The sequence below is a fragment of the Dreissena polymorpha genome, chromosome 9 (assembly GCF_020536995.1).
Source record: "Dreissena polymorpha isolate Duluth1 chromosome 9, UMN_Dpol_1.0, whole genome shotgun sequence".
Lineage (NCBI taxonomy): Eukaryota > Metazoa > Mollusca > Bivalvia > Myida > Dreissenidae > Dreissena > Dreissena polymorpha.
This window is the reverse complement of record NC_068363.1, coordinates 95,390,789-95,402,923: the sequence shown is the minus strand read 5'-3', so window position 1 is coordinate 95,402,923 and position 12,135 is coordinate 95,390,789. Positions and strand designations below refer to the sequence as shown.

General features: G+C 39.7%; 1 protein-coding gene across 1 annotated transcript; it reads right to left on the bottom strand.

Annotated features, from left to right (window-relative positions):
- Window positions 1-2,401: 2,401 nt before the first annotated feature.
- On the bottom strand, window positions 2,402-6,982 carry LOC127846286 (centrosomal protein of 164 kDa-like). The gene is made up of 6 exons (XM_052377454.1): window positions 6,950-6,982; window positions 4,793-5,015; window positions 4,370-4,549; window positions 3,004-4,328; window positions 2,813-2,961; window positions 2,402-2,714 (listed from the first exon to the last, which is right to left on the bottom strand). The coding sequence occupies exons 1-6, from the start codon at window positions 6,980-6,982 to the stop codon at window positions 2,402-2,404; spliced, it is 2,223 nt and encodes a 740-aa protein (XP_052233414.1).
- Window positions 6,983-12,135: the final 5,153 nt, after the last annotated feature.

The following is a 12,135-nucleotide window of genomic DNA, read 5'->3' as shown; positions in this document are numbered from 1 at the left end:
TCAACTTGGGGTCTGATCCCTACATCTGCATCCAGAATGGTCCGGATATCTGAGTAATACGGCATACCCAATTTCACTAGAGACCGGTCCAGGTGAAAATGAGAATCCAGGGCCGAAATCCTGGTCGTTACTGGTCGCCCTGACGCCTGGGATGTGTTCCCCCTAGCCAACGAAATGTTTGCCTGTCCGGATACTGCCAGATACTCCCTAACAGACATGTTCCGTACATTAGAAACAGCATGAGCCGCTCCACTTCCTGCAGGTTCCGTCACTGCCACAACCGGGGGTGTCGGGGTACTTGGATGCTCAACGTCAGGGATTTGAACATGTAACCCAGCCACAGCCGGGATGGTACTAGAGTTACGCTGACTGTCCAGGTTGAAGAAGTAAACTTGTCGATCCCTTGGAATGTGTTTCAGTAGACCGACAAGGACACGCCAATGTGCAAGAAGAGCCTGCGAGTTCAGACGTTGAGGGTCGAAATCCACTTCCGGCCATCCTGATTGACGAGCGAACTCGGACAACCACTGTCTATCCACTTCAGATAGAGACACCTCCGCGTTGATTCCTAAGTCATTCTTCTGTGCAAAGTCTAGCAGGGTACCAAGCCGATCGTCTCCGACGAGCTATAGAGCGAGCCATCTAAACCCTCGCAACCGAGCAACCTGCCAAGCCGGATTCCCCAAATTGCCTAGCTGAAAACGCTCCGGAAGATGCCTCGGGTAGACAAGTCGGCTTAAATGGCGAGAATCTGACGTACATCCCATTAACGGACAACGGGACGTTCGTTTCTTTTTCATGGGCTCTTCCATGCGACTACCCAGTCTGGTCCAAACTGAGGGTTTCAGGACTTTCCTCACCGGCACACACTCTGGCACAACTGGTGTCGATTCGGCTGGTTCCTCCCTCATCTGATAACTCCTTTTCCGTGTCTCCCTCGCAACATAGGAACTATTGGTAAACACCTGTGTTAGGATTACCAATGGTGCCAGGCTCCCAGCCTCGACCGGGACCCTAGTTACCCCAGTATTAGAGACTCCAACCAAGGTCGGGGTCCCCTCCACCGGAGCACGTCCTTCTGTATATGAGTCGCTTGAAACAGAAATTACTTCTGTCTTGATCAGCGGGGTGTCATCACACCGCCCCACTTCATCAACGACGAAGAACTGTCCCACTTCGTCCAACGCAGTGAAGACAGAAGAAGTTGACGGGTCATCTTCTTCCTGCGCTATAACCGAAAAGACTTCGGTTTCCATGGGCAGCACTCCGTCGTCCCCAGAAGCCTTCTCTATCTTGATCTCTCCCAGCGAAACAGTTGCCGGGACTTTTGATGCTGTAGCGGGTAAGGCTGGAAACCCGGACTGTAGACCCGAGAAGGTACTCAGCCGTCCAGCTGTCTGCAACACCTTACCACCTCTTGGACGCGCATTCAGTGACAATCCTAGACCCTTTTTCTTGGCCGCCGGTTTGCCGAATGCCTTCGAAACAAATTCCTTCGAGCAAATGACATCCGCTCTGTAGCGTAGATCAGCAACAAAACGGTACTTCTGCTGCTTCACTGCAATGTCATATTGCCCTTTCAATAGCTCATGACGCTTGTCTTGCTCCAACCTTGAGGAGTGGACTTGGCCCAGGGCATACACCAGCTCTCTTGCCGTGCCATACTGGCGTCCGCCTTCTGCTTTAGCCTGTTCTATCTCCTGTACCACCCGCGCAGTCTCCTCCATATACTCCCTCCACCCTCTTTTAGGACTATCAGTTGCCGAGCCGAAGTCAGACATGCTAAAACAAATAACCACTTTTTCAAGTATTTCAGCCCAAAGTGTGAGTTACAGTTTTACACAATTTGGACACTTCATCCTCACACCTTTTCAAGTATTTCAGCCCAAAGTGTGAGTTACAGTTTTACACAATTTGGACACTTCATCCTCACACCTTCCTCCTCACTTACATTGACACATCTCCCATAAAACCAAATATCTCACCAATCGCACTTGGTCATAAAACTGTCATCTGGCTGTCTACACACATACATTATAAGGTTTCATCACTGTCACCTAATTGTCCAGTAAGTCGGTCAATTTCTTTACTTGCCCATTTTGGGGATTAATTTTGACCACATTCTTATGCATTATGATGTACAGATAAGGAGATATTAGCCGTGTCACCCTTCCCGGTCCGTCCCATTTAACCGATAGTTTGTATTATTTCGTTTTCTAGTGCGCGATATCCAGCATATAGACCGGATCACCCACAGATAGTTTGTGCTATTTCGCTTTCTAGTGTTAAGTATCCAGCATATAGACCGGATCATCCACATATAGTGTTTTATTTCGCTTTCTAGTATGAAGTATCCAGCATATAGACCGGATCACCCACATATAGTGTGTTATTTTGCTTTCTAGTGTGAAGTATCCAGCATATAGACCGGATCACCCACCTTGTTCATAACCTCCTTCGTATTGACTATACCCGGATCCCATATTTCCCTAGTCTTGTCATGTCCTTTATTCCATGTTTTTGTTAAGAGGATTACATCATCTACGTCCTCCAAATCAAGATCCAGGTGATACTTGTTACACTCACCCATGATGGTTTTCCTGGCCAAAACATCATGATTGCCATTTTTTGCACCTGCCCTATGATTAACCATCTTTGTCCTGAACTCTATGCTACTTTGCTGCAGCTCTTGCTCTTTGAGAAAGAGGTCTGCTCTGGAAGTGTTCAGTGTGATGATGAGTTTGTCCAGCTGCACTTGCCCCCCTTCCGGAGCCTTCTGTAACTCAGTGGCCTGACTGGCTGACTCACTGACCCTCGCTTGGTCTCCGCAGCCTTTATCTGAGCCTTGAATCCACTGACTACCTCCTGATGTTCTGCTGCATGTTCTTCAGCCTTCTCCTGTGCACTGGTCTGAGGCTGGGTCTGTATCTCAGCTTCATCTTTCTCATGGTACGCAGCCAACTGGGCAAAACTAGCATCTTACATGTGACCAGCTTCACCTACCGGTCTCTCGTATTCCTCCTTCTGTCTATCGGCCTCAACCTGCATCTGATGGACCAACATATCCAACTCACTTCTCTCCAGAATTGTGTGGTTGTGTTGTTCATGTATCTTTCTGAAATTTTCCTCACTTTGTGCCAGTCTCGTTTGCAGTTGGTTATTTTCTCGTTCCCTATTCTGGAAGTCATTGCCCTGCTTCTGCAGGTTCTCCTTCTCCACTTTCATTTTGTTCTTATACTCCTTCAGTCTCGTCTCCCTCTTAGCAATCGCCTCCGACTTCTCTGCTTTCAACCGCTTGAAGATTGCACGAGCGTTCGCCAACTGATTTGCACGGGCTTTTTTCAAATGATTTGTTGAAGCTTTCTCCATTTTTTCAATGTGTTCCTTCAGTTGCGTGTACTCCTGACCGAGTGACTGTGCCTGTGACCTTAATCTTAAGATTTCTCGATCTTTTTTCTCCTTCTCTTCATGAACTTGCTGCTTCACCTCTGCAATTTCTATCTGTCTGTCTGTGTCTAACTGTTCTATCATCCCCCGTGCCTGTTGTACCTGCTGCTGTAACTTACTCTCGAGGGAACTCTGCAGTTTTTGAAACTGGGCTTGCAGCTCCCTTAATTCTTGGTCAACGCGTGTTTTATCAGTGAGCATAGCCGCCTGCTGTTCTTCGCTCTCTTTCAGGAGTTCTATTATACCTACTTTGTCCTCTATTTCCTGGTTGACTTTCACCACCAGGTCTCTCTTTGCCTGCTGTTCCATGGCTTTCTGATTTTTCAGCTCCAAGATACGTCGGGAAGCACTGTCTTGACACTGAATCATCGTCGACTTTAACTTATCTCGTTCTTGTATCACTTCTTTGTATACGGCCATAAGGTCCCTCTTAGAGACGTTGTTCAGGTCCATCCAAATCTCATCCATCTCTGATTGTAGATCAGATGAGAGGCTGTCCTGCATGTGACTGAAGCTCATGTTGGTGCGGAATGAGCCCTTGTTTGTCGCAGAGCTGATGGATGAAGTGCTGGAACCAGAGGCCCGAGACGTGACATTACCTGCCCTTGTCTGATTGTTTGGTGAATGAACAGGTATATCAATCTGCTGCTTCACAGGTACTCTGGCCGGGCTAACTTCCACAGACTGGTTAGCCGTAACATAGCCAGACGAATAAAAACAGCTGAACTTGTTACTGTCTTCAGGGACTGTTTTCGGCGTGCTCTCTGCGAGTGGGAGGTCACCCTCTTTGATCTCGTCTTCTGACAATAACTGTGATTGATTTCTACCAGCATTATTTTCTGGAACCATTTCGCCCAGAGCTGCCGGTTGAACATTTGTACCTGCCGGTGCAAAATCCCTGGTTTGCTACACCAGCTTGTACTCCAATTCCTTGGTGCCCCTGCATACTGGTGAAGGGCATGAACTGTCCTTGGGCCGGATACCAATGTGGATAAGGGTACCGCATGTATGGGGATGCAATTTGTTGCGGTGCTTGCAGCCATGGTGGGAACTGCATTGGCTGTTGGATTTGTGGGTACGGACCAGTTGGTTGCACCGGGTACTGATATGGCAAAGGTTGTTGTGGTTGAGTCTGTACATAAGGTTGTTGCATGGGTGAAGACTGGTATGGCAATGGTTGTTGCCATAAACACCAAAAATTTATGTATCCAAAATATAACACCCAGTATTTAATGCCGAGTATTATAGCTGTAGATAACTCTCAGTATTGATAGAGACCCATTATGAATAGAATTTTATGGTATGCAATTATTTTAATGACTCCAGGATAATAGGCAACTATTACAGGAAATGGACACTGCCGGTAAAGTATGATGCAGGTTATGCGCAATCACCAGCGTTGCCGGAGAACCGATAGTCCCTCTGCTCACTGCGACTGCGCGATCCCCAGCGATGCCGGAGAACCGATAGTATCTCTGCTTACTGCGACTGCCGGACCGCAATGCACGTCTCCTCTGTACCCTCAAGGTCAGATACCTACGGGTGCAGGAACTCGTGCACTGGCTAGGCTAGAAAACAACTAATGTAGAAACAAAGACATTAAATGATTATTCTCCAAAAACAATTAATGGCAAAGTTTTTAATCACCCTGATAGCACTAGGTTGAAAAGAAACTGAAATATTTTTCAGTGTATTTGGTTTACTGTACTAAATTATTTACTACTTGCTTTAGAGTACATACGGTATTGCTACATGTGCGCTCTTTAGGAAGTAGAAAAGCTTTATGGTAAACCAAAATATGCTTGTAATATATCCAGTCGCTCACAAAATTTACAGTTTCAACTATGCATACACCAGTAATGATACTAATATGTGATGAAGCTATAAAGCAAGTTGAAAAAATTTGTAATATTCTTACAATGAAATGAAAATGACACTATTTCCTAAGTATTTATTTTTTGTTTCAAAAAAAAATAAAAAAATACAGGTTGAAATAAACTGCAATTGCTATTGCACTCTAATATCAACTAGCGCAACTAATTACAATTATAAGTTACACTAAATATCAATGAACAATAGATGCAATTGCTGGAATTCCATTCACCGGAAAGTAAACAATGGAACGATTTCCGTTTCCGGTTAGCTCATGGCAACAACCAATGAAACATGGGGTATCCCGAGCTATTTATAGATGGTTGTTAAATACGGGAAATTTAAAAACTCCCAGTGAAACATCAATAATTCTAATGAAATTACGTCCCAAAGAATAAATCTTCAAGTAAATCTTCAATAAATCTTCAGATAAACTAAAGATGGTTTTCCTAATGAATGAAAGTACACCTACTTTCACTGTTTAATAGTGAGTTTAGTCCAGAAACTATTCTGAAACCATGCAACTATTCCAGACTAATGAACTAAAAGATTAATTCACAAAATTAATAGAATAAATGAACAAATGTACAATGCAATCGTCAATAATGACTGACGACACGTGCAAAAACAAGATGGCGGACAATTTTCCGCGAAAGCCTAAATCGCTAAAATATCACACATATCAAAATATTGTTGCACTTTCATAAAATGCAAAATTAAACGTCACTATTGTGCAGTTACTGCACAATCTTGACAACAAAATGAGTCATACCACAGCGGAAACAAACATTAAATAAAACCACACTTGCGGGTATGTTACCGCAAAGGTTCAATTTTTGGAACTGCGAAAGTTGCAAAAATTATTGCCCGCAGCGCCAGTGAAGTAAATACTGATAGTACTTACCTGAAAATAGAGGTGTATCTGTTCCAGGATCCCTTAGGCCAGGAACGTAGACACAAAGCAAATAGGATGATAAACGATACAAAAGTAGACGTCCGTCTAGTAATAAGGCTACAGTATGACTGACGATTATTTGCATTGGTTTCCGGTAAATCGATAAGCCTCTGCCGTACTGTTCCGGTTACACACCAGTAAATTTACCACAATAATGTAAACAACTTACCTTGTATTAAGTTTGCACATTGTTGTCAGGTGTAGAAACTTTTTATACTTATTTCTGTTAAGTTGCACTGGCTGAACCAAAAGAATTATGTAGTCGTTTTTTAAATAATCACGAAACAACCTACTAATGCATATATGCTTGCCAGTTACTGAGTTTGTACATTTCCATTCATTATACTATCGGCCTTGGCAAACAGCGTAGACTCAGTCAGATGAGACGCCGTGTAATGTCTGCTATTTCGTTACGCAGAAGAACAGCGAATTAGCGTTCACTTTACATCATTTTGAATTCTGTTATTTTGTTAATACTTTCTCGCGTTCTTTTCGAACCTGTATTGGCAGCCATTGGTCGGCGCCGTCTGCTATTTCGAACGCTGAAGATTTCCATATCCACTGGCGTTTTTTATGTCAAATGTTAGTGTTTTCCAATGGATCGTATATTTATCTACAAAACAGATAAATAGCGTTCACTTTACATCGTTTGTGATGATGTTATTTTGTAAATACTTGGTTAGCGTTCCCTCTGACGCAGTCAGCCATTTTGACGGGTGTGAAGAAATACCGAAATTCCCGTAATTACCAAAATCCCCAGGAATCCCCGAGATCCCACGAAATCCCCATTAATATTGATTATTTATCGAAAAACTGCGTATTTTAATATAGATTGTTGCGAAATACACTGAAATCACTAATGAAACATTGTTTTTATCAAAGTTTGATTTCGGAGATTTCGGTAGGGATTTCGGGATATCCACATACCGCATTTTGTAATTCCGGTTATGTAAAACTTGCGAAACTGTTTTGCGATTTAATCAAAAACTAGATTTTTCCCAGGCATAACGCCTACGCCAACAGGTAGATCGCCTTTGTGTCCATATACATGTCAAATTTCAGCAAACGTTCTGGGCCAGTTTTCAAGGCGCCCAAATCGCAGTGATTTTCCCCAGCTTAACGAAACTTAGCCCCCTTTACATTCGTTCGATTGAACGTCATCAATGATGACGTCCAATACATCACTCATTCCATACTAGAGTTGCGACACCTTAAGGGTTTCGCGGGATGGAATGAGTGGAGAGATGAAATCAAATTGAAAATCGATTATTTCTAAAAAAAAATGGTACGAAAAAATATGCGGGTAGGAAAAAAAAACAAATTTGGGTACGAAAACAAATTTGAGTACGATAAAAAGGGTACAAACAAAATAAGGGAACGAAAAAACTATTTTGGTACGAAAAAAATGGGTACAAATAAAAAATAAGGTACGAAAAAATTTGTGTACGAAAAAAAAATGAGTACGAACAAATGGGTACGAAGAAATTTGGGTACGAACAAATTTGTGTACGAAAAAATTGGGTACAAAAAAATGTGGGTACGAAAAAAAAATTGGTTATGAAAAAAAATTAGGGTACGAAAAACTATTTGGGTACGAAAAAAAAGGTTGAAATAAAAATTTGGGTACAAAAAAAATTGGGAACAAAACGAATTTGGGTACGAAAAAAATTTGAGTACGAACAAATGGGTTCAAAGAAATTTGGGTTCGAACAAATTTGTGTAAAAAAAAAATCTGGTACGAAAAAAAATTTGGTTATGAAAACCTATAGGGAACGAAAAAATTAGGGTACAAAAAACTATTTGGGTACGAAAAAAAAGGGTACATATATAAATTTGGGTACAAAAAAAATTGGGTACGAAACAAATTTGTGCACCGACGGACAGACGAAGCGGCGACTATATGCTCCCCCTAAAAAATTTGGGGGGGAGCATAATAAACAAGTTATGGCAATTTAAAGGTGGTACGCAAACTTAATAATAGATTTATCAATTATATGCTTATTCTAAGTGAAAAAAAGGCCATAATTGTTACAAAATGCTTGATACAGTTATCTGCTCTTGTTTATACATTGGGGTCATGTTGGTTAATAAGCAAAATACATGGTGTATGAACGCAATATGTCAAGGGACATAAAAAATATTTGAGGTCATATGCAAACTTTAACATAGATTTATCAATAATATGCATATTATTCTAAGTGAAAAAGGGCCTAATTCTGTTAAAATGCTTGATACAGTAAATGAGTTGTCTGCTCTTGTTTATAGATTGGGTTTATGTCGGTAATGAAGTATGCAAAATATAAAAGCAATATGTCAATGGACATAGGAAATATATTTGAGGTGGTACGCAAACATTTCAATGCGCAAGCCGACGCCGGGTTGAGTAGGATAGCTCGACTATATATATTTCATATATAACAGTCAAGCTAAAATGTAAATATACCATAAACAACAGGCTAACCTCAATCACAACTTTAATGCAATGCTTATAACAATAGAGATACAATGATATGCCAGGGATTGAAACTAACTGTTTACTATTGTGGGCAACCATCTTTAGTATTTTGGTTGCCCAGATAAAGAATAACGAGCCCAGAAATATGAACATGTGAATATTATACATTCTTTTAATAAAATAATAGATAATTAAATACATTTGCTGACAACACATGTTCAATGCATGATGTTTTATTATGAGCCTGAATTGAATCATGTCCTATTCCTAAATAATGAATGTTATTTAACTAGTATTGATCCATGGTGATCAATTGTTTTTCAATTTTTATTGCAGTGAATTGTTTTAAGCTTTAAAAAAAAGAAGTTTACCAACTTTTGAAATTGAGTTGCCCAGGCCAAAATCTACTTGCCCCGGGTTCACGGTAAACCACTTATTTCCATCCCTGTATGCTCTTCATTTTCTGTTCTTCCATCGCATTCTCAAAATTAAATTTAAAGCCGATATTTTTTAATAACATTAGTATGAATTACTAACCATTATCACCCAAAAAACAATTTTACAAAGCTGTAATCCCGTCGTAGAGATTTAGTTTACTATTATCAGTGTTCTCTTTAAATACCGGCTGCTAGCGATCTTGCCGGTTACATTAACTCTTGATGCCGGCTACTTTTCCCAAATATATCAAGTAAATGTCACAAATGCTTTGGTTTTACTGCATAGTTGCCGGCCATATAACTGGCTACTCAAATTTTTCTGGAAAACACTGAACTATGCATGACAAACACACAAAAATTAAATACATCTTAGATTCATTGTAAAAAATAAATTGACACTTCCAGCTTGTCGTCACTAAAATCCAAAGATTCAAATAATTTTCCACGAGATACGTCAACAATTGCGTAATCAAATGAATGAAAAATAAAAGTAAAGAAAGCCGGATTTTACATAAATTTCAGGTTGAAACACAACAAGGTAAAGGTAGTCGGTGAGATATAATAATAATACAGTTAGTAAGGCTCGTACCCTGGGTACGGTAAATATACTAAACATACCCGGGAATTTTAACACTAAATCGGTTGTTGTCGGCTATTTTGTAAAAATTAATTATGTTTACATTTATGTCAATTTTCTGTTAAATGGCATTTATACAATGTATTATCAAAACTCATTTTTACAATCATTAATGTGATTCAATTTAAAATCTTAAATTGTTTAAAGTCGCGTCATTGTATGACGTTGTCAAGTATATTTTCCGCGATGTCGCACGTTCACTTTTTACCGTCATAGATTTTTTTAAAGAAACATTTTTTGGTTTGCGAGGTCCGTTAAATGGGGAACACCATATTTGGTATTTATATTATGTTTTAACAAATAATTCATGCTGTGTAATAAATATTGTATAAGATATTTCGATATTTATTGAAAATGTTTCAAATTGTTATTTATGAAACCTTTTATTCTAATGAGTGTATGCTATCATATTATACTTCGAATAGCAGATCTGTTGTACTATAATCGTATAATTCATTCTTTATTGTTAATTTCATTTATTGTAGAGAATCGTCAATGTTACATCTAGTCGCCAATCCTTGTCGTTAGTGTTAGTTTTCAATGCTTGTTATCATTGCCGTCAATGTTAGTCGTCAATCCTTATCGTCATTATACATGAAGGAAATAAAAGCAGAAACAGAGACGTTTTCTTGATTACTTGATTATTCCTACGGCGTCCTCTCAACACTCATACTAAAAAGCATGTTGATGCAGATTTTTTTTAAAGAGAAGTTTCTTTAAGGTAAACAATATTGTTTTACTTTAATCGCTAGCATGTTTAACGACATCGGATTTTTGGCAGATATACAACTCGGATACAATCTAATATTTGCGGGTATGTTTAAGTTTCTTTACCGTACCCGGGCTACATGTAAGTAAAGTTAAGAGTACCCGGGGTACATGTACCGGTAAGTAGTACCCGAGCCGAGAATGTCAATTGAAGGTGTTAGAGATGCATTGAACCATAAGATTAAAAAGGGTAATTAACCACGGGCTTATTAAAATTAAAACGATGCCATTACATTGTACCAGCTGTTTATTGTTGTATATTGTAAGCTTGAAATATTTTAAATAATGTAAACAACTTACCTTGTATAAAGTTGGCACATTGTTGTCAGGTGTAGAAACTATTATACTTATTTCTGTTAAGTTGCACTGGCTGAACCAAAAGAATTATGTAGTCGTTTCTAAATAATCACGAAACAATCTACTAATGCATATATGCTTGCCAGTTGCTGAGTTTGTGCATTTCCATTCATTATACTATCGGCCTTGGCAAACAGCGTAGACTCAGATTAGACGCCGCATGATGTCTGCTATTTGGTACGCAGAAGATTTGCATATCCACGGGTGTTTTATGTCAAATGTTATGGTTTTTCAATAGATCGTATACTTATCTACAAAACAGCGAATTAGCGTTCACTTGACATCATTTTTAATTATGTTATTTTGTGAATACTTTCTCGCGATCTTTTCGCCTTTGGTCGACGCCGTCTGCTATTTCAAACGATGAAGATTTCCATATCCACTGGCGTTTTTTTATGTCAAATGTTAGTGTTTTCCAATGGATCGTATATTTATCTACAAAACAGATAAGTAGCGTTCACTTTACATCGTTTGAGATGATGTTTTTTTGTAAATACTTTCTAAGCGTTCATTCTGACGAAGTCGACCATTTTGACGGGTGTGAAGAAATACCGAATTTCCCGTAATTACCAAAATCCCCAGAAATCCACGAGATCCCACGAAATCCCCATTAATATTGATTGTGTATTGAAAACTGCGTATTTTAATATAGATCGTTGCGAAATACACTGAAATCACTAATGAAACATTGTTTTATCAAAGTTTGATTTCGGGGATTTCGGTAGGAACTCGGTATATCCACATACCGCATTTTGTAATTCCGGTTTTGTCAAACTTGCGAAACTTTTTCGTGATTTAATCAAAAAACTTGATTTTTCCCAGGTATAACGCCTACGCCAACAGGTAGATCGCATTCTTGTCCATATACATGTCAAATTTCAGCAAAATTAACCGACCCGTTTTCAAGGCGCCCAAATCGCGACTATATGCACCAACTTAATGAAACTTAGCCCCCTTTATCATTCGTTCGATTGAACGTCATCAATGATGACGTCCAATACATCACTCATTCCATACGCTAAAATAGTATAACTAGAGTTGCGACACCTTAAGGGTTTCGCGGGATGGAATGAGTGGGAACTTAAAAAATGTGGGTTCGAAAATTTTGGGTAAGAAAATGTGGGAACACAAATTTTGGGTACTAGACTTGCGACACCTTAAGGGTTTCGCGGGATGGAATGAGTGGGGAGATCATATTTTACAATTT

Coding starts and splice junctions, on each gene's coding strand:
- LOC127846286 (XM_052377454.1), bottom strand. CDS start 6,982: ATGGCTGACTGCGTCAGAGGGAACGCTAACCAA. Junction 5,016..6,949: donor TCAGAGGGAACGCTAACCAA/GTATTTACAAAA, acceptor GTTGTTTTCTAG/CCTAGCCAGTGCACGAGTTC. Junction 2,962..3,003: donor AGGAGGAATACGAGAGACCG/GTAGGTGAAGCT, acceptor AGTTTTGCCCAG/TTGGCTGCGTACCATGAGAA.